General features: G+C 41.5%; 1 protein-coding gene across 4 annotated transcripts in view; it reads left to right on the top strand.

The window, feature by feature from the left end:
• The window catches only part of SUFU (SUFU negative regulator of hedgehog signaling), an 89,332-nt gene that overhangs the window by 10,156 nt on the left and 56,490 nt on the right, over window positions 1-22,686 (top strand). For all 4 annotated transcript variants that reach the window (XM_061458874.1, XM_061458872.1, XM_061458876.1 and 1 more), the window contains exon 3: window positions 16,491-16,627. In XM_061458874.1, the coding sequence (XP_061314858.1) occupies window positions 16,491-16,627 (137 nt within the window). The remainder of the gene's footprint in view (window positions 1-16,490; window positions 16,628-22,686) is intronic.

Below are 22,686 nucleotides of genomic sequence, written 5' to 3'. Positions count from 1 at the left end.
TTGATGTTTAGCTTTTTATGCAAATTCCAATAATTGGGTTTTCTGATCTACACAAACTTCATATTGACAAGAGGGGTGGGTTTTGTTTTCCCTTTTTTACCCTGGCAGCTAGCCAGGAGCTGGAGCAGCAGCATCCCATTTGCATAAACCCAAAGAGATTACAGCTGCCTTCATCTCTAATACAGATGCAGGGTACCACCCGCGGAGACAACAGGTTCCAACTTGCAGTGGTTCTTTTGATTTGCGCTACTTTCCATTGGGATCAGGAGGGAGCGGTGCATGCCGGGATAACGTGTTGTCTCTGTGGGTGGTGCCTCCCTATTAAAGGTGAGGGTAAGCATGAGCCTTTCAAGGTCTCCAGTCCAGCTTGTGTTCTACTTGCTTGTACAGATCCTCTGAATGACCTTAACTTGTAAAAGGGCAAGGATGCTTGTTAGAGCTGGGAGGAAGAAAAAGGAGCACAAAACTGGATCAGGTAACAAATGCAAGGCTTGCAGAGGGGTGGATGTTTTCTGGAAGGCTTTCTCCAAGTATGAAAGGAGTTTGAAAAGAGTATTTAGAAAATAGCCTGAAAGTTGGAACGAGTGCTCTCTTTTAAGTGCATGCTGGCTTCTTCGAGTGTGCATGAATGTAGGACGGAGTGGTGCTGACAGCTGTCACTTCAGTGGCCTCTTAGTTCTGTAGCCTTTCTTAAATTTAAAAGCTCACTGCCCTAAGCATGCCAGCCTTTAGCCTTAAATTTTGGTATTTAATGGGTCCCTAAGTGCTTTATAAACCACATGCCTAAAGCACCACTGAAATATTACACCAAACTCCAAAGTGATAGTCAATGCTTCTAAAATGGTGGAGACTCATTCTGCCCCTCTTTGTTTTCACAAAAATGCTGTAAAATAAGGGGCCCTTGGGAAGAGCCCTTAGATTAGAAAGGGGTGGCGGTTGTTCTCGATCTGTATTTCAGGTAAGATTTTGTAGAGTTCAGCATGTCTGCACTGGAGAGAAGAAAGATCAAATCAGTTTAGCCTGGGAGTTGAGCCTGCAAGGAAAATTATTTAAGCCCCAAGGTTTTCTTCCACCTTTCATGGTGCCCGGTTTCTTTCAAGTGTGGTGTAGAAGCATACTTTCACACAGAGGAGCCTGAGGACTTTCTTAAATAATGTCACAGATGTGTAAACTCTTCCTTCTTCATCCTAATCTAGTTTCACTAAGCTGTTAGCTCTGAAGTTAAAGGACACCTACCATGTCAGGGCTGGCTAAGTGGTAGCTACTTCATGGAACAGGGAAGTGAGGTTGAGTTTTGATGGCATATGCTAAAGTTGAGGATCAGGAAATAGTGGTTCTGCTCCTGGGTCAGACTTCTGTGAAGTGCGACTGTGTTGGGTGGGTTGTGGGGAGCAGCCATGAAGTTCTGTCATTTACAGTTACTCTTCTGTTACTGTAAAATGTAAGGAGATTCTTCCAGGTCTCCATAACTTCCTGCTTTGTGTTACCATTGCTTCACCTGTGGGAACTGAACTTTAGACAGTGCACTGAAGAAAAGCTCCTTCTGTATGTGGTGGCTGGAGGTAGAGAACCTGCCCCAGCTAAAGGGAATGACATGGAAGAGAACATTGATAAGTATCAGTATCAGGAAAGAGGTACAAGAGCTGGGACCTGGAGGAGGGGAGCCCAAGGTGAGCACCATACTCTGGACTTCCTTTTTCTTCCTAGGTCTCTTGTTTGACTGTCAAAGATTGACCCAAATTTAATGCTTATTTTTCCAGTTGGCAGAGGGGAGAGGAAGGTTCATGGCAGAGTGGTAAGGTAGAGGACATGGAATTAAGGAGTTCTGTAACTAAAAAGATATTTCCTTTTAATGATAGCTAATTTGAGAATCCATCAGAGTGGAAATGAGTGATTTAGCTGTGGGGGAGCAATAAGAGCTGGTTTTTAATGGATTTGTGTTCAAGGCCAGGTTGGACAGAGCCTTGGGTAACATGTTTTAGTGTGAGGTGTCCCTGCCCATGGCATGGGGGTTGGAACTAGATGATCTTAAGGTGCTTTCCAACCCTAACTATTCTATGATTCTATGTGTTGTGGTAGGGTGGGTTTTGTGTCTATAAAGACATGAGTTAGACTTAGCTTTTCCCAAAATGAGGGGAAACAGGTCTTATCTGTGTGGGTTCTTTGCTCTTTAGAAATACAGTTGTGCTTCTACTGATGCTTGCTTACTGGAGTGCCTGTAGATCCTTCTGTTTTGTCTGGCTGTTTTTTTCTGCCTTCACAGAAATGTGGTATTTAGGGGAAAACTCTTTCTTTGAAGGACTTGATTGAATCTGACCAATGAGTTAGAATATTGGGGGGACATTTTAAAGAAGCACATGCAGAAGTGTGATCATCTAAGGTTCATTTCCCTCTTTCCCAGGCAAAAAAACCCAGCTAAACCAACTGTCATGCCTATTTACCTGCCCCATTGAGATAAGTGTCTCCCCAAGGACCTAGGCAGTGTACCAGGACTGATGAAGACTTGTGATTCTTTGCTGGAGGCAGACCTCCCTTGAAGCCATGGTCACCATGGGGAAATCTTTTTTTCCCTCCTCCCAGGCAGACTGCGCTTGGCTTCCAAATGTTGGAGGTAGTTAGCACCATTAATAATATGAAAGATGTAGGCCACCTACAGAGAGAAGTCCGCTTGTGCTGCGGTCTGTCTGTGTCTGTGTGTGGAAGCTGTGGGACAAGAGTACACTTGAACTGTGCTAGATTTGGATCTTTTGTTTTAAAGTATTGAAGGAAATTCATGTAACGCTACAGCACGGTAGTTGAATTTACAAGAAGGACTGTTTTCAATCAAAGAAAAGGGAAAGGGTTTTAAGTAGGTTTTTAAGTAGGTGAGTGTTACTGAAGGCAAACCTCACTTCCTGTTCAGTAGCAGGTCTGCATGTGCATCGCGGTAAGATGAGCCTTGTGCTGCCATGCAGGGGAAAGGGCAAAGTGTTCAAACTGTGATCTCATCAAACTCATGATTTCCTTTTGTCAGCAGAACTTCGACAGTTACGATCTTGGCATATGGGAATGGAGTTGGCCCGAAACGGGGCTTCCTTACTGTCATCTCCCAGCTGGGTTAGTGCTGTATGACGTGGGAGAGCTCGCAGGCTTTGCTGTCCCAGTGTGTTCAGCCTGCCAGGAAGAGGAGCGACTGGGGCTCAGAGTTGGGTCTTCCAGTGAAAGATTGCTTTATGTGATAAAGGTCTGTTTAGGATGTTCTAAAAAGCAAGTATTAAAAGATAGTGAGCTCTCTTTTTTTTTGGTGGGACGTGAAGGTAAAAGCATTTTTTGAGCTGTGTGGCCATTCCAGCTCTGAGATCAAAGAGGAGTTGACTTTTTTTATCCCTTTGCTGCCTGGAATAATGTTACTAACAAAATGAATGTTTGAAGAGATGAATGCCATTATTATGCCTAATCCCCTTTTTCTCTTCAACACAGATTTAGCGTTGGGAACATGCCTTCTTGACTAGGACTAGAATAAGTCTGTGTTTCTTGATGGAGCAGTGGTTACAATTGGTAACCACAAATTACCGCTGGAGACAAAATTACCAATATCATTTGAAAATTTGAGCTTTTGGGATTTCTGTCTCCTAAGCTGGAAACTCCACAGCGATTACCTAACTTGGCTGTCTCTCTACTGTCATCTCAATTTTGAATTGAGGCCCAATAAGCAGTGACACCAGGCTAACAAAAGAGGGCTGCAGATCTTTGGTGGTCTCCCATTCAGATGGTATTCCCTTCCTTGCACAAAGGGGTGGCTAAGGGCTCTTCAGTGCCACTCTGCCTCCAGGGATGGTAAACAAGGAATGGATCATCTGATGGGAGGCATTTTTTGATCACTTGACAAAGCTGGGTAGATGTGATACCACCTGACAAAGGGCTGAGGTTTAAAGGAAGATTTTGCAAGGGCTCTGAAGAGCAAAAAGCATCAAATTGAGGGGGGAAAAAAAAAAGGCCAGAAAACTGTGGTGTTTTTCAGAATGTAAACATGGTGGAGGTGAAGGGGGACTCAGCCATTCTTGGGGAGCTCTGATTTAAACCCAAAGGATAGAGACAAGGAAAGGAGGGGATGGGCGCACAGATGGCTCGTTGTTTTGTGCGTTGTTGCACTGCCGAAGTGAAGGGCAATTGTTTTAAAATCCCTTTTGCAAGGAATGCTGTTTGCTTTTCAGCTATCCCTGGTCCCTGAGATGTAAACTGTAAACCAGAGGGGCTGGTCTTTAACACCTACTTGTTTTGGAGGGTCAGTGCCCTGTCCAAGGGGCACAGGACAGTTCCTGGGCTGTGAGACATCACTTCTGTAAGGCAATGGAGGAAAGAGTGTGCCTGGAAAATACACTGCGTTAGCCTGGCAGAAGGTGACAACGAAAGGATGCACATGGGGGGGGTGATGCAGAGCAGTGTCTCGCCTGGGGGAACATCACCAAAGCTAAGAAATGTGGCCTAAAACTGGCACATACCTCACCTGCAGCAATATCTGATGTACAGAATAGTTTTCTTACATCATTATTTTTGGTAGTAAATAATTTGTTAGTATAGAGAAATGTTACTATTTCTATACTGTTATTCTTTCAACCATTCCAGTTGCACTGGCATAGCTGCCGACCCTCCTCCCCTGTGAATTGTTGTGGCCTTTCTGGAGCAGGGGCCTTTTTTGGCATAGTCGACAAAAATAAACCGTAAAGGCAGCTGTTGTTACGAATAAGGCTCAACAAGGGAATTTTACCAGTAGAACTACAGCAATATAATTATACTGGTAGACTAGTTACAGTAAATTTCCTCATGAAGACAAGCCTTAAGTTGACATTTCCTAGCTAAGTTGGATCCATATGTGTAACTTTATTATGCAAAAATAGTACATCTCTGAGCTTTGAATTCTTTTTTACCCAGAAGAGTAACATTAAGCAGAAAAGCAAAGAATTTAGTGTTCAGAGATGGATGGGAGATTTGCTGTAGCAGAGCTGCTGTGACGATGAGCTGTACGCTGAACTCTGTTTTACTGGGTCGGTTATTCTTCCTAAAGTGATGAGGAACGTGAGGAGCGTGTTTGTACTTAAGCACATTTCAGTACTGCTTACTTTTTGGTGCAGTGAGTTGACATCTCTCCCAGCTTTACTCCTGTTTGTAAGAGAAGCTGAGCCATTTTGCAGTATCCATGACCAAAATGGTTTGGCTGAAAGGCAAAACTATTTTGCCACTATTAAAATCTTTTGGGTTAAGCATGGACCCACTGAAAGGAAGTGGGGAAGGATGCTTCCTTTCCTCCTTTGTTTGATTTAAAGAGGCTAAGATTGATTTTATCCTTTTGGATCTTGCCTTACAGCGGATGGAGCCTGTGTAACGTTCACAAGCCAGGTGTTTATTTCTATAGATCAAAAATATCAGCCTATGATTCCTACTTCTGGAAGTTTCCAGTGCTTCAAAGGAATGACAGTCTTGCAGGAGAAGCTTAACACTTAAAGGCAGATTAAAAAGTATATAGTATACTTCTCATTGCAGCTGTCTCGTGTTTCCCTTTCAGGAATCTTTCACAAGCGGTCTGGTGCTTGTTTTTCCCTGGAATTACAGCGTGAGCTCCCAGGGCCTTTTTTGAGTGTGCCCTTTACAATGAAATGAGACTATGTAACAGCTCTGCAAGTAAGGAGGTATTGTCCTGATTTCTACAGCTAATGAAGTGAAAGATCAGGGACTGAATCCCAGATCCAGCAGGATACTTAGGTGCGTAAACCCAGCTTGAAATCTGTTGGATTTGAATCAGGCTCCTAAAAGCTCCAAAATACCTTTTATGCCTCAGACTCACTGTACAGCTGAGAACTTAATTGTATGAATTGTATATTCTAAATGTGCTTGAGGGTGTGCTGAAATTTTCTCGCATTTTCTTTTAGCATATGTTCTTTAGCCAGCAGGAAAGTAATGGGAGACACCAGTGTTTATATTCTGTGTAACATGTTGGAGCTCTGATCCTCGCTTGAGGATTCTAGGCGATGCTGTAAAAATCTAACTGTAGCTGTCAGTGTAGCCTCTGGCTTTGGGGTTTTCTCTTATTCTTTCCACCCTCCCATACTGCTTTTGAAAGCCGCTTTTGTTATGCGAATGGGTTCCTCCCAGCAGCTGCAGAACTTTCCACAGTAGGAGCTAGGAAGGAGCCAGCAGGCACTGCAAGGAAACTTGGAGCCCTGTTCCCAGATGCTCACCAACACAGCAATACTGTCCTTTTCTTCCACGCTGGCTCAGACTGGCCCTTTGCTTATGTTCTGGTGGCTGGTGAGGTCGCAGCTGAGCCCTTTGGTGAAGTTTGGGGGTGTGTTATCATTCCTTGCTGGCTACACAAGAAGCAGTGTATGAGAGCAGTGTATGTGAAATGGGATCTGTGTGCAGATGGAAAGTTGTCTTCTTCACTGGTGCACTGTATAGCACAGTGACTGTGTGCTTCATCTGTAGAATCACCTCCAGCTCAGGCCAAATGAGAGCATTGTTGTACTGGACCTTGTAGAAATGAAGGATAAGTAGTTCTGAAGTGCAGCATAAATAGCTTAAGTAAAATGTTGAAGTACAAATCTTGCTAAGTTGTGGGTTTTTTTCACTAGTTCCCTGCCCCTTGTTCTGTGAATGCAATAACAAGTCCTTCTTGTACTCCTAGCTGTTCTTTCCAGGATCCTTTCAGTGGGCATTAAGGTGATGCAACTGTGCTCCAGCTTCCCCAGGCCACCACAGTGAGACTGTTTGCCCTTTCCCTGTGGAGCCATGATGCACTGCCTCACTTGCAGTGCTGGCTGTGCTTGCAGCCTGCTGCAGGAGGTAGTTGAGAACCTGCTTTCAGTGTGAGATGGGTTCTGCTGTCTGTGAGATGGGAAGCCTGGGTGACTCCTTGGAGAACTGTGTGAGCTCTTGAGCTGAAAATCATGGCCAGTCCTCTGTCACTTGATTTCAGGTAGTTTGTTTATTTTTTAAATATGTGTTTTGGGAATCATGAAGATGAAATGGTTTGGTTTTGTCAGTTTATTTATGACTATAGTGGGAGATCAAACTATCACCTACTGGTATAGTTGTATCCATGCACCATAAAACAGAGAAAATGAAAAGTAAACTGCCCTCATGTGGACATCGTTTGCTTGGGTGGAGAGTGACACATCCCATGTAACCTCCTGTTTCATAGTTTGTTGTTTTAGTCATTTCCCATGTGCAGTATTTGTCCATGCTATGCAGAATGTGGAGTTCATTTCCCAGCTTTTGTGACCTTGATAGTTGGAGTATATCAGCATTTCCTATATATGAGTGTGTCACATTACTCTTTGAAGCATGGAAATGTCATTAATTTACATATGGGAATCAAATTCTGAAGTAACTTGTTGAGGAGGATAGGAAGTTTATAGTAGACAAGAGATTCAAACTTAGGGTTTGAATGCTGGGTTAAGATTTTAAGTCTTCTAAAGTTTAGTGACTTAATAATGAAGCAGATAGTTGCCTTTGGCACCAACAGGGTCATTACAGTCTTTTGCCCTTAATCAGTGTGCACTATTCATATATGTATGACTATGTTGGCACTCTCCATAATGAGACAATAATGCTCCCAAGCCTCTAGAGCTCAAAGTGATTAACCTCCAGCAGCTAAGTGGGATCCTGTACTTCAGATGCTACTGCTTTCATGGCATGGACAGCTGAACCTCAGAGAATCAATCCTTAGATTGTCTTAATTTACAGCCCAGCACATTAAAATGACCTGAAAACTGATGGTGGTTTACTTTAACATGCTAGGCTGGAGGAGCATAGCTCAGGAGCTGTTTCCTCATGTGGCTGGGCAGGAACTGAATATAGTAACTGCTTCTGTCAAAATGAGTTTAACTCGTGTTCATAAATTTATCAGCTGTAGGTCCCACCAACTTGGTTTTGGACACAGGGTACCAGTTGTAAAAGTTTATCTCTTGTCTGTGATGCTTCATCCCTTGGGTTTGAAGGGACCTCTGAAAGTTTCCAGTTGATGCCTGCTCAGAGGGCCAACTTCTGCAGCCTCCCTGATCCTGTTCCAGAGTTTGATCATCTGAAAAAGATTTCCAGATACATGTAACTGGAATCGTTCATTACCATTTTGCTGTGCGTCTCTGAGAAAGGTCTGGCTCTGTCTTCCCTTTGCCTTCCCAATAGGTTATTAAGCAATAAGATCCTCTCTTCCTATTAGCCTTCTTTTATTGAGGCTCAACAAACCAGCACCCAGACTTTCCTCATGTGATGGAGGCAGCTGTGTGCCAAGTGCTTCTCATGTGTCTGCCTGATTTAGGCGTCTAAAAAGTGGTCAGTCTGTCAGGTCTACAAATAACATACAATTCCCAAGCAGCTCTTGTGTAGTTCACGTGACACTATCTCTCGCAAGACAGTTGTGTCTGCAGAGTTAGGAGTAAGGTTAATGACTCTGTAGTCAGCAGGTTTAGAGGAAAAATCAGTTTGTCTGCTGTATCAATGCTCATTAATTCATAGAATCATAGAACAGCAGGTTTATAGAAACCATTTTTAAAAACAAAAACCTGAACTGTGACTTTCTAGGCTTCAGGGGCAGGATTGTCCTCGCTGAGTTTTGAAGAAGCTGAATAGTAACGTGAAATCGGTGGTGTGTATGTGAGTGAAACTTAAACTGAAGTCTCCTCTTTCCCCCTGTGCCCCATAACAGCACTTTACTTGCTGGATGGTAGCTCAGTGAAGAACATCTCTGTTTTTTATACTGGGCAGCACAAATCGACTCACAACAGATCTATTTCAGTGTAAGTTTTCTAAGCTCATCCTACATGAGTATTTTGGAAAGCTGACAAACTGCCTCCAAATGCCAGTAGACTGAGTGCCGCTGCATCTGTTTGGGCTTAGATGTTGGAGTAATTCTCTAAAAACAACTTAGGTTGCTGTTTCTAGAAAGGTTTTCCATTTGGTTGACGGCTTAGACATTTGATATGATGTACTGCAAGAGCAAGCTCCAAGCAACAGCTTTGCGTTTAGTCATAGACTGATGTCTCGAACATCGTGTGTCACTCACTTTCTGGCCTTGATTTTACATGAACAAAAATCTCTGAGCATGTGTTCTTTTTTGCATTTGTATTTGCCTTATTTATGCATGAAGCTTTTCCTTAAATCAAGCTAGGAAGGAGTCCAGTAAGATCGTGTGTGCAGGTTTGGGATGGCAAGAGCTCATGGAATTTCCTGTCGAGCGCTCTGAAGAGGTAACCATCTGACAACCAGATAACCACCCCCTGCTTCTCTCAGATGTTTTTATGCATTTTTCTTTAAAACTGATGCTTTTTTCAATGCCAGGAGACAATCCAGGAGAATATGTGAGTGAGCAGGTGGGGTTTGGCTGAAATAACTGTTCTGGATACTTTTTAAGCCTTTAATGTAGGGGGAGTTCTGTGCCTATTATGAAATTGTTTCACAGGAGTGTCCCAGCATGCCATCAGGGCTCTCAGATGAGACTTTCATACTGTTTGACAGCTTCACTAAAACAACCATTTCCTGTTAGGCAAGATGCTTGAAGAGCCAGGTAGGATCACTTATTTTCTTTCCCTTTTCTTCTGAAGCTCTGGAATCTGAGTCCTTTGGTTATAGTGGGAAGACATTGGAGCTTGAATTCGCAAGACTGATTCTCTGCATAGTCTTGTTTAGGGCACATCAGCTCTTGCCTGATGTCTTTCCTGGGAGATGGAGACACTAAGGTGTTCAACTCAATGGCAGTGACAGCTTGCTGAAGGCTTCTCTTTTGGGTTTTAAAAGGCTTCTCTTTGGGTTTTAGACAGGAGCTCACCCTTTGTGTTGCTTGTTTGTAAGCAGATGTGGGCAGTGGAATGATAGATGTCCTGATCCTTCTTAGGAAGGACCTGTGAAGTCAGCTTTTTGTTAAACACGTCATCTGTGTTGCTGATAGTGATATCTTTGCTAGCTAATAGGAAAATCTTCTGGGATGGTTACTAGCTATGCAGTCTTAAAACACTCTTGAGAGTTGGGCCTTGAAGTACTTTGGTCTCATCAAGCAGAGTGATGGGCACTGCCCATTAGCTTGGTTTAACCACCTTCTCAGACTTCTCAAACATCCTGATAGGCTGATCTGGAGTACTGAAAGCTATGGATTAACAGGGTTTTTTTGAGGGGTGGAGTGCACCGAATGGTCCATCCCTCAATGCCATGCCTCTCAAGTTAGAAACAAGGATGTGTGGGACATTGTCACATGTTTTGCACAAGTCATGGCAGATGATATCTGGTTGTGATAACTGTACTTCTACAGCCTTCAGAACAGTATCAGAGTAGCTCACCAGTGGCAGAGCAGGAAGCTTTGTCCTTGTAGAAGATGTGTGGAAATGCAATTAGGGAGTTGAAGCAAAAGGCACATGAAGTGGCTTTGCTAAAGCAGTGGCAGTGGGGCTGGAAACTGAAGCTGGGACAAGTGGGTTCAGAGTACTGTGAGGCTCCCAGAAGAGACCTGGTTTATCTCCCTGGAGCTGCTGGGAGTGGAGCTGTGACTTCTGAAAGGGCAATCACAACTGTCCCAAAATACCCTGAAAGAGCTTTCTTCTTGTTCCCTGGCTGAAATAGTCGTAATGAAGGGCCTGCGTTTCTCTGCATAAACTCCCATTTTCAGGACTGATTCACCTAATATGTTTATACATATACTTTTAAACTCTCAAAAAATAAGCACCTAGCACACTCTGCTTCTTGTCTAGAGCTGTGTTGCTTTCAAAAGCAGAATTTCAGAAACACAGCCATTCTGCACTGCAGTGGAGCAAATCTCTTCTCATTCCTTGAAAAAGTGAGAATGAAAATGCTTTGGCAAACAGCTTTGATTTAAAGTGAAAAGCCCCTGGTTTTCAGAGCTGCTTTTAAAGCAAAGGGCTATTTTGGCTTTTGATCCTCTTAAGCTGGGTTATTTGATGTGAAAAACGCCCTGGGTACTCTGCTGCAGAGAGCAGCTTTTCAGTTCTCTGTGTGTGGCTTCATGAGAGGGCCTGGCAGAGCACAGGGTGGTGGGGGGCTCAGGGGGCCCGGCCGCATGGCTCTGTAAATAAAGGGGCCTCTTTTTCTTTGGATTCTTTTGCTAGAACTAAATATCATGATCAGTGAAACTCTTGCCTCATTAAAGGAACAAGCTAGGCTCCTTCAGCATATGTGCATGCTGAGATGTGGTCTCTTCTGCTGAGCTGATTTGCTATACAGATAAAGGGAGTTTTAACCCAAAGAATGGCATGTGATACATGACCTTGGCTTTCAAAAGGTTTATTTTTGTTCATGCGACAAAATAAGGTTTTAATATTAGAGTTGGATTTGACTTGGCAGATACCAGAGCCTACTATTACTGCTGTGGTCATAATATAAAACTATCTGATGTGTGGGCATGCAGCAAGCCAAGAATTTCTCCATCAGTGTTTCTTTTTTGTGAAAACTTACGCAGCTGCTTGGCAGTTGGCTTGGCTATAAAGGTGATGTGCCCTCATGTTGGAGGGGGCAAAGAAGTGGCAGGCACAATGCGGTTCATGCTGTCTCTTTATAGTTAGTATCTTCAGTTTACGGGCAAAATATAAATGTATTTGTTTTCCTTAGTATTTTAGGGGTGTTCAAAAGAAACTTTCACTTCAAACTGTAGGGTTCATCAGAAGCAAGGCCTACATCAAGCTATGTGACATACTAGGGTCTGTTAGTAAAGAAACTTACTGCTGTGTTGCAGCTTTTAGTTCATGTACCTGAGGCTACGCACAGATACAGAATACTAATTCTGAGGTTCCTTTCCTGCACACGCTCCATTCTCATATCATGGTCTTACTGTAAAGCTGAGGCTCTTTTGGATTACTGGATTGTAATCATTTTGCTGAAGAAATGACCTGTAAAGCGCGTCAGTGTTGAGATGCTGATCTGAGCTCCAAAGCCTTTGTTCTATGGCTATAGTCTGAATTGGTCACCTTCAGATTTAAGAAAAAGCCAAACAAAACAACACCAAAGTGAACAACTAAACCTCAGCCAAAAAGCCCCACCACCGCAGTTGCCACCTCCGCTGCTTACAAAGAAACCTGCTCCTAATAACTGTGCCAGAATGTGGCTTCTGTAAAACATAAAGTATGCAATAAAAGCATTACTTCTGCAGTTGACACAGGAGTTGGGATCAGGGTAACCTGCTGCAGAGGCTTTGGTGCCCAGTTGGAAGGAGCAAGTTAGTTCAGGTAGTGGATCATGAGCAAACCTTGTCTCTGTGTGCTTTAGCAGGATTTCTTCCACCTCTGGGTTATCCTCATACTTCACCCAGTTTTCTGCGGAAATGAGGTTTGTTCCATCTGTCTCTTCCAGAACTATAGGAGTTTTTAATGTGTTGGTTGACTAGTTGGATTTTCTGGAAGGAAGTTCAGTGAAAATTGGGAACATTTGGGAAGGAGACTGTTTGAACATCAACAAGACTGTTTGAACATCAACAAGCCTGCAAGGTGTGATGCTTTTATGTCCAGTTCCTTGGCATCCTCCTAAGATAACATTTGAGCAGTGGGGATGTACCCTACAAGGAGGCAGCTGCCATGGGAATTCAGTGTGTCCACATTAAAGCAATGGATCATCTCGATATAAATGAACTTGTTTATGAGGAGTCTCATTTTATTAGTTCCCTGATTATGGGTGGATTTCTTGATTATGATAGGTGTATCTTTTGTCTTGTTGGTAAGACCTTGAACAAAAATGAACACAAATAAGCTGGGAGAATGAGCAGCTGCTTACAGCCCAGATATAAGGGAGGAGTCTCTTTATCCTTGTGGGGATAAAAAGCCATTTTCTTGGGCTTCTGTTCCTATGGTGTGCATATCTGGAGGTCTCAGGCTTTCTACTGGGCAAATTCATTTCCCACATGTTTGTTGGCTGTGGGTGCTACTTGCCCCTCTGTCAATGGACTGATGCATCCTTACCCTCACAAATTTTGGAGTCCAGGGCAGTGTAAGCACTCACTCCGTAGTGAAAAGGTCTTCTGTAGGAGAAGCCAAGCTGTATAACTCAGTACCAGGATTCTTCTCTGTGATTTCTGTTAGACCAAGAGTCAGAATCCTGTGACATGGTTATAGTTTGTTTAGTTCTGAAAGCTCACATCTACCTCCGTTCTCGGTCCATCAGATTATGGTCTCTTGTTCATTGAAAGAAATTTTATGGCACCTGTTGAAACTACATTCAACTTACTTTCTAATTCAAGACTTCTTATTCTTAAGAGTAAAAGCAAAATTTTTGGCAAAAATGCTAAGCGAAAATAACTACCTAATTACACTCTGAATATTAGCATTTCTTCCTATGAAGACCTTGCCTGAATGAAATATAAAGGATTTCTAAAATAATCACAGGCTTTTAAAGCCACATGTGTCACAATTTCTTCAAAATCAGATTGCCAACCTAACATTAAACAGATCAGACTTTTACTTTATAGACTGTTATCTTGGAGCAGCTGCACAATGGAGGTGAATTGCATGTATGATTTTCACTGTGACAAAGCCATGTATTTTCAGCAACCTGTGACCATTAACTATTAAAAAAAAAAACAACATTTGAAATCTAATATTTAATTACAAATCTCTTACATGCAGATAGGACTCTTCTGAAATGTAACTGTTAATTTTATAATTTGAGAGTTTAAGCATTGTGTGTTGCTGTGTTTTTTAGTGGTTTTAGAAGATGCATGTTTTATTCTTGAGGGTTTGGGGTTTTTTCCAAGTCTTTCAAAGGAAGTAACTCCTCATTTCTTTATCTTTAATTCTATTTATTTTCTAGTAGATCTTCTCTGTATTAGTGTCTATTTTATTACTATATTAAAAAAATCTTGTAAGAAACATTGCCTCTCAGTTTTACTGCTTTGCAACTACTGATATGTTGTTGACCGATGTTTTCCTAAATGTTCACCTTGCTTTACATTTTATGGATAATCACCTGAACACTTCTGTTACCCTGTAACTTGCGCGTGGATCAATATAAAGCATGTATTGTGTTTTCTTTAACAGTTATTTCTGGGAAGTGGAGAGAGATCTGTGGAGTTCAAAAAGCCCCCACTAAACTCTAGTTTGATACATATTAGAAGTAAAGCTATGTTGTTTCAGAATGGGCCTTGAAAGGAGGAAATTCAATAAGGAGCCATCTTACTTTCCAAAATTTAAACTGTGAAAGATCAGCTTGGAGGCTTTTTGTTAACTTGATCTTTCTTAAAATTGACCCGTTCATAATGTGTTTCAGTTTCTGCTGTATGCTTTTTCCTGGAATCAGTCCTTGAAAACTACCCACTTTGAAGCATTTTTGTTTCTCCCTTTAAGAAATATTTCTGGTTTTCCTTTGCTAACTGATATGTGAAACTAATAAAACACTACAGGGGTGCTGAATGTGCAAAGTACAACTTTGCATTTGTGAGGCTATCACCATCCTGTGTCAGTCTTTTCGTAGGCCTGTATGTGTGATTGCAGAACACAGGTTTCACTGCATATCCAGATTCCACTCCCTGGCTGGCTGGTTATTCAGTAAGCTCTTGCTTTGTTTAAGAACCAAATGTAATTATTTGGCTTGTTGCTTAAAGCTGCACCTCTTTCCCAAAAGAGGTTTTATGTGTACCATTTGACCATTCTGAAATGTGTTTACTGCTCTCTTCATAGAGAGTTTGATTCAGTAGTATGTAATTCTCAAATTCTTTGCCGAGGAGAATGTAGCGATAAATAAAAATGGACATTGAATTTTACTAATGAAATAAAGACTTTATTTGCTATATTGCTTATTCCCTTTTATTGCAGATGTCTGTCTGACTTTCAGTACATACTCCCTTGGTTTCAGTCAGAGATTTTTATTCTTTTCAGTATTTTAGTGGTGTTTAGAAGAGACTTTCACTCAAAATTGTGGGGTTCAGCATTGTATTCAGTACTGTAATTGCTGTTATCTCTTTGGACTGTCTCATAGTCTAGCTCTGTCCTTCTTAACTACTTTCATTGCATCAAACATTCCCTAAAAAATCCTCAAATGAAGTTACATTGCATGTTGATGGAGTGGTATCAATGCTTAAGTCAGATCAGTTTTAACACATCATTAGGTAGAGTCACCATAAAGCATTTGTTTCAAAGTCTTTTGGAACTGTTGGAACAACCCTTCCGGCACTTGGAGCCGGTCACTACATTGCTGCTGAGCTTTGCTTTTCAAATGGAAAATGCTGTCGTTACTATCCCTGCTGCTCTGTTTCACTGGTTTAAGACATAGTACAATGTTAAGGCTTTGTGTGTTGTGACTTTCATATGTGCCAGCAAGGTACCAGCATCCAAGACATTTGCAAAGTTTCTCCAGGGAATTTGCCAATGGCTGCAGGTGTTGGAGATTTGAACTGGCAAAATGATACTGATTTGTGAAAGCTTCTGTGAGATGTCTTTATGCTCAGAGTAAATCTTTCTTTGTGGAATATCCACAGCAAACAAGCAAGGCATGCCATAACAGTGGTAAAAAAGACATAGATATCCTTGACTTGCTTTCAGTTTCTCAAGCTATGAGGTTGCTTATTTTCCACAGTCAAATGTGGCAATTTGAGCTGTTGGGGACTTGGAACAAGAAATTTCCCTTGTGTGTGCGTGTGTGTGTGTGTGTGTGTATATATATATATATATATATATATATATATATAAAAAAAGGATTTTTGAGCTCTAGTTTTGTTAAAGTAAAGAGTAGTTTGGGGTATCCTCTATTTACTCCATTGTGCTGTAGCCTTGATACTTCAATTATGACTTTATGCTTTCGGGTAGACACTATCTGACCAAACCAAATAAACTGGCACCTATTTATGTCAAATGGGGAAATGCCCAAACTGGTGCTTCTTGAAGAGTAGTTGTCCTATTCAGTGCTTTTTTTTTTTTTTTTTTCTCCAGATAAGGAGAATGTGTGCAGGCACGTATTGGAGCAAAATAATCTCTCATACAATGCAGTAATTCTTAATAACTTTCTGCCTGTATCCTCTTGTTTTGCCTCTCCCGTGCTGAACATCTGCAACACAGAAATGTGTTATACATCAAAATACTCAGTTGTTTCAACCCAGAAACTTACTATGCAATACTTCAGTTGCATCTCACTTCTCAATGTATAGAAAATTAAATTCACAAGGGTGGAGTAACATTTTCTGTTACACACTTTCTTTGCTGTTCCCATTAGGTATCGGTGCAAAACTTACAGTGATGTTTTAAAACCAAATTCAGGTTGCTGCAAACTCTACCTGACCCAGGAAAAAAGTCACGTTTCCAAGGCTCTGTTATTTTGACTGAAAACACTACAATGATAGTTATCTTTTAAATTGTATTACGTCAGCTAACCTAACAATGTTTTTCCATTCAGGACAGAGTAGACTGAAATAAGAGAATTACTAAACTTATCTTTTCTATGAGAACACTCATAAGTTTTCCATGGTCCTAATCTTGAAGCCTCCTCTGGTTACAAGGAATATGTCGTGACTTTCTATTTTTCATTCCCTCCAGGTTTACAGGAACAGACGGACCAAGTGGTTTTGGATTTGAGCTGACGTTTCGCCTAAAGAGAGAAACGGGGGAGTCAGCACCACCTACTTGGCCAGCAGAGTTAATGCAAGGCTTAGCCAGATACGTCTTCCAGTCAGGTACTGCAGGGTGAAGTATGCTGCCTCTTTTTTCCTGCCCTTGTTCTTAAGGGCAACATCTGTTACATGGTGCAACACTTGTCTCATCAGCGCTCTATCAAATCTTGGGCATTACCTTTGTCTGAGAACCCAAAAGAGTGTGTTCCTTCCATCAGCCCAGCTTGCTGGGGACAAAACCCAACTGCTGTTCAGGTAACACAAAATCCATAGCACTGAAAAGCTGAAGATACAGAACAGTTGGTAACCATAGGAAGCCTGCCCTGTGACTCTTTGTTGATCTTCTGTGTTGTTGGTTTCACCTTCTCTCAGTAAGGAAACCTTATAGTGCAATGGCTGAGGAGCACCCATCTTGGTAAGGTGGCACTTCTCAGCCTAATGGCTGAGAATAACTTCAGAAAAAGTTGCAGTTCATTCACAAGCAAATATGTTCTTATTGTCTCTGCAGTTGAGCAGCAGCAACATGTGTAAAGAAGTTGCTGGGATGAGAAAATGGGATAAGGGATGCCAAGTCTGGGAGGGATTAGGGAATTAACAATTGGGAATCATTAATGCTGATGGAAACATCTCAGAAAACTGAGAACCAGGGAACCTACAAAACATCCTCTTGCGCTACCCTTTCTGGGTTTCATTCACACCTGTAGATTAAATATCAGTTCTGGTCTGAGCACTTGAAGACCCAGAGAATGGTTGAGTGCATTGGAAAGCCCTCTCCAGAATCACAAGATACAAATGAAAATATTTGAAGAACTTTCTTTTAACCTAGTTTGAGGTCCTTTACCGGTAAAGTACCTTCCAAATCAATGATTATTGAATTTAAAACTTTTGGTGCTTATTCTACTAGTTAAAAAATTGGTCAGTAACTCCTGATTCTGTTGCTGGTTAAAACCAGGATTGCTCTCCTAACCTCAGTGACAAATCTCTGAGGCAGTGGCAACTCTTGTGGATTTGTTTTGTTTTCCTAAATATTGACTGATAGAGACAAATTCCAGCACAGGTTATTGCTTCTTGTCATACTGGGAGTGCCTCTTGTTGCATTTTAAAAGGACCCAAGCGTATTTTTTTATAACCTTTGCTGTGTTGACATTGGGCTCTCGATTTTTGCTGCTCTTAAGCATCTGAATCCGAGTAAATGTAATAATTTTTGCTGTTGTTTGAGGTTCCCATCCTGCCTAAGTTGTATTGTGCAGTACCTTCTTGATACTGACCATGCAGTGATGAATTCATACTCATATTTTCTATGTATTAGCTGCAAGGTCTGAAGAAAAAAATCTGAATCTAAAGTCTCTCTTTTACATATTAGGTACTTACATACTTATTATTTAGATATTTATCTTATGTATTACACCCTTTTTTAAATTTTCTGCTCCAATGTAGATTCTCATAACGGTCTTTTAATAGAGTAGTTTCAGTGCCTTCTATTTGCGTATTAAGCAGCCTCTCATGCTTATTTTTCTTGCCCTTTTCATGGGTGAGAGGAAGTCTGCAGAGTAAAATGGGATTTGGTAGGCTACTTTAGGACAAACTTCTCTGTGACTAAGCTGGCACTCAGGGCAAAGACTTTCCTTGTTTGATTCCTGCACTAATGCAGTCTTGTGTTTCTGAACTCAAAGCCAATGAACTGTTTTTAGACTGGAAAGAGTGGTTGTGCCCGTGCATCAGTCTGACATGAACTTCTAATGGCCTCCGGTATTACCATGCTGGTTTTGACTTTCTGTCCACCATGACTCTTTAAAGGCACTGTTCAAATATATGTTAATGGATTCTAGCTTCTGGGTGTTTAGCTCTCAATTTACATTGTTTAAAAACCCAGTGTATGAACCATAAATTGACTTCTTTCTTTGAATATGAAATTGAGCACGAGCCAACTGTACGCTCATCATGTAATAAGGCAACCCATGTGCTGGCTCATCTTAGGAAGAGCATGACTAGAAGATTGAGGGAAGTTATTACCTCTTTGGCATTGCACTGGGGGTGCATCACTTAAAACACTGTGTCCTCGTTTGGGCCTTCTCACACCTGAAGAGTGTCCAGGGTAGTAAGGGTCCTAGGACATGTGAGCTATGAAGAGAGCTGAGGGAGCAGGGCAGGGTTAGCCTGTGAAGAGAGGGTGCAGGGTGATCTGACAGGAGCATACGACTGTTGAGAGGTTAGTTACAAGACTGGGGTCAAGCCCTACATAGCACAACAAGGGTCTACAGCTCTGAATTGTAGTATGGGAGGTTCTGTAAGGGCTTCAGGAAAAACTTGCTCACAAAGAGGGTGGCAAAGGACAGGTAACAATTTATGAGAGGTGGTAGATCTCCATTCCTTAAAAAGTTCAGGACTTAGTTCTTCAAAGCTACAACAGCCCTGATCATCATTGGTGATGGCTCCACTTAAATAGAAGGCTGGACGGGAGACTTCCAGAGGCCCCTTAGATGTTACAGAAGAGTTGGATTTTTGTTTTGTTTTTTCTCCATACAGCTTCATGCCCTTCAGGAAGCAGGTGTGTTCTGTCACTGAGTATTACCAACCATTCCTTGCCCTGTATAGAAGGAAACCATATGATGTTGCAGCAAGTGAACAAGTTCTAGTTTTATTTTAGTATAGATTTGTTTATCGCTTGTCTCCTTTGAATAAGAACTTTCTCAGGCTAAAATCTTCTGGCTAATCATAGACATCAGGTTAATCCCAAGAAGATAATGTAAGCCTTACGAGAAGATGATGTAAAAGTAAGCCTTGTAATGGGACAGACTATCATGTTTCTTGATCTCTCAGGGCAATACCTGTTGGCCATACCTAGATGCAGGCGTCATCTATTTAATGTAAGCTTGCTCACGCCATTGCTTTGCACAGTCCCCAGTCCTTCTACATCTGACATGTCTCACTGCTTTGCTTATGAGCTGCTGCCTCTCAGGCTTTCAGTCCCCAGAGCAATTCCCATGTTCTTCTTTGCTTCACCCCTGAGTAATCAGGCACCCACTATTCTGCACTGTTGGGGTTTTTCTGCCTAACAGGTTTTCCCTCAGTCTAATGTGGTCAGTCTGCAAAGCCAAGTGTCTTTTTTCCTTGGTCTTTTACAGGACTTTTCTGGTAAGATGTTAAAACTTTAAAACTGGGAATTATCTGAAGGGGTGGGTTTTCTGAAGCCCATTGGGTAGTAGGCAGGCTGGGATACCCACAGCATTGTTTTACATGATGAAAGGTTTCTTTTTGCTCAAGTTCTTTCTGTTTGTGCCACTTGGAGCGTTTATCAGATGCAGCAGTGGTGGTGTTTGACTCTGGTATATGTACCTGAAAGTTGTCCTCTTTTTTCTTTTTCTTTTTTTTTCTTTTTTGTTTTGTTTTTTTTGGGGGTGGTGGTTGTTGGGTTGTGGTTTTTTGGGGGTTTTGGTTGTTTTTTTTTTTTAAACCAAACTTTTTAGGTCTTTGATACTCCAAAGTAGCCTCAAAAACATTTGATGAACCGAACCAACTTAAGTAATGCCTATGAATCCTCTCTGAACAAGAGGCAAGAAAAAATAAAGCTGGCAGGAGCTTTTTGGGTAGGCTCCAAGCACTTTCACATGTCAAAAGATAGTTTACTTCGAACGCTATGCTAAGAGCTAAATTCGTATCTCTTGAATAACCAGCCAACTTTTTGGTGATCATAGATGTGCTTTGTTGGGTCGGGTTGAAGTTGGGGGAGAGTAAGGTGTAGTTATAGTCCTGCTGAACCTGAGGATTTTCAAATGGTGATGACTGAGTTGAAAACTCACCTAGCAGCTACTGCTGTCCTAAATATTATTACTTTATATTGCAGTTGCAAAGCATGTCTCCTTGCAGTTGATGTATTTTTGTAACAAACACTTCTAGGCAAATGAGTGTCCTGTTCCTTTGTTCCTGTCTCTCCTGCACTGTGGCTGTGATTTAGAAAAGCAGCCTTCTGCATTGAATTTCAGCCCTCTTTGAGCCTTGGCTTCCCTGTTCACTGTTACAAACACTTGGTGCTTTGTGCTTTTGATTAAATGGCACTACTTCCCCTCCTTCAACAAAACCAAGCTTGAGAATCTCAAAAATTTTATTTGTGGCTTTATCTGTTCTTTATTTTATCACTGTTTGACCACAACCATGCATTCCAGCTCTGTTATTTTTAGTTTTAAAAACCCCCAAACCAACAAACCTTGAATCGGTGACCTTAGCTTGTCATGGTTCATGGGTATACTGGGAATATCTCATGGTAGAACAAATTTATACTTCAAACAAAGAGGAAGAAATTCTCTTCCTACAAAAAGCTTGTCTTGGGCTTATTGCAACTGTTAACTCTTTAGGTACTGCAATATTACAACACGTAATCAGTATAGAGAGGCTGTGATTTGTGTTTTCCTGAAATCAAAATCTGCATTGTTTCTATGTTATTTTTACAGGCGTATCTGATACATATCATAAGGGCTATACATTAATGTAGTATGGAAATAAATGTGTTGTGTGCATGAGTTCTTGCTGCTTCTGTGTTTCTTGGCCTGAAAGAAAACAGCTGCAGCTGTAAGGTGCAGGTTTGGAGAAACTGTCAGGAAAAACTCATCATGTTAACGGTATAGCATATGTCATGGTTATGTTCTCTGCAGTGCATGACTGTAGTGGAGAGCTAGTTAGTGAAACTATATTCAGAAGTACTAAGATGTCCAGGAATTAGAGGTATACAGGTTGGCTGAGCTTAGTAACGTTTATCCCGGAACATGTCTGCCTGAGCAGTTTGAGCCCTGCCATTACAGGGGGAGCAGGTAGCTTTACAGGAGGCTGGAAAATGGCAAATGCTGTTCTTCACTTTCAGCCACACAAAAAAAAAAACCCCAAACAAACAACAAAACCAAAACAACCCCCAAAAATGCAAAACCCTGAGGTTTCTAATTGGTCTCTCAGACTTCAGATCTTAAGAAACAGTTAGGAAAAACAAACTATCTAGAAGGCATTCAGGGAATAATGGATGTTCCAGCATGGACTTATCAAGAATAAATCAGAACAAACTAATTGTGGTGAAGTTACAGGCACCATGGGAAGCAGTGAATGTTGGTTACTTTGATCCTAGTGAGACTTTTGACATTGCCTCTTCCAGCAAGTATGTGAGTGAGCTGAGGAAGTACGGCGTTGATGAACACTAAAGGGGGATGCAGTACCGGTTGGATATTTGGACTCTGAGTAATTCTCAGTGTGTAGTTGTCAACAACAAAAGATGCACAGAGTTTGGATTCCTCTAAAATCTGTCCTAGAGCTCACACAATTTTGTACTGATCAGGATGATGAAATGCAGAGTATACTGATGAAATCTGCGGACACGGCAAAGCATTTCTGGTGCAGAGAGCTCTAATTCAGACAACCTTTACAAATAGTGGAAATTATCTCAAGTACCAATGTGCAGTAAGGTCGGGGACGTGCAACAGCTGTGAGGTCCTGTGCTTACACAGGTTAATCCACTGCACAGTTCTGAAAGAAGAAAATGATTCAAAATTAAAGTCATCAATCAACTATACCTAAAGCAACATGCTGAGAGAAATTAAATTAATGTAGAAATAGAAGTGTTCTGTGTATTGCATATGATAGCATCCTGTACTGCTGGAAACACCTTGAAGGGAAAAGGGAGAGCACCGTATCTCATTTGGGGCAAAAGACTTCCAAGTCAGATGCATCCCAGTTGGAGAGAATCTGGAGGAGAGCAATAGGAATGACCCAAAGGTCCAGAAAATATGACCTGTGGAGGAACGATAGAATTATGTTTGTTTGGTGTGGGGAAGAGAAGATGGAAGGAAGATGTGAGAACAGTCTTCAAGTATGCAAAAGGTTGCTGTAGGGAATAAAGTAATAATTTTTTTGTGTGTCTACTGAGGATATGAGAGGTCTGTCACTACCAAAATTTCTGTAAGGTAGCCTTAGGATTTGTCATTAGGAAATCTTTTGGATAAGTATGGTGAAATACTGGAATAGTTGAAGATTCTCCATTGCTGCATACCTTTAAGACCCAAGTCAAACTATTCTTCATCAATATTTGTCAAGAAGAGTTGATCCCAGATGAGGGCAGAGTAGGAGCCTTCTTAGCCTCCTTT

The sequence above is a fragment of the Pezoporus flaviventris genome, unplaced genomic scaffold (genome assembly GCF_033815535.1).
Source record: "Pezoporus flaviventris isolate CSIRO_AGI_PZ_B2104156 unplaced genomic scaffold, CSIRO_AGI_Pfla_v1 ptg000029l, whole genome shotgun sequence".
In the NCBI taxonomy this organism is placed as follows: domain Eukaryota; kingdom Metazoa; phylum Chordata; class Aves; order Psittaciformes; family Psittacidae; genus Pezoporus; species Pezoporus flaviventris.
Note: the sequence above shows the minus strand (reverse complement) of the source record. Positions and strands in the feature narration are given on the sequence as shown.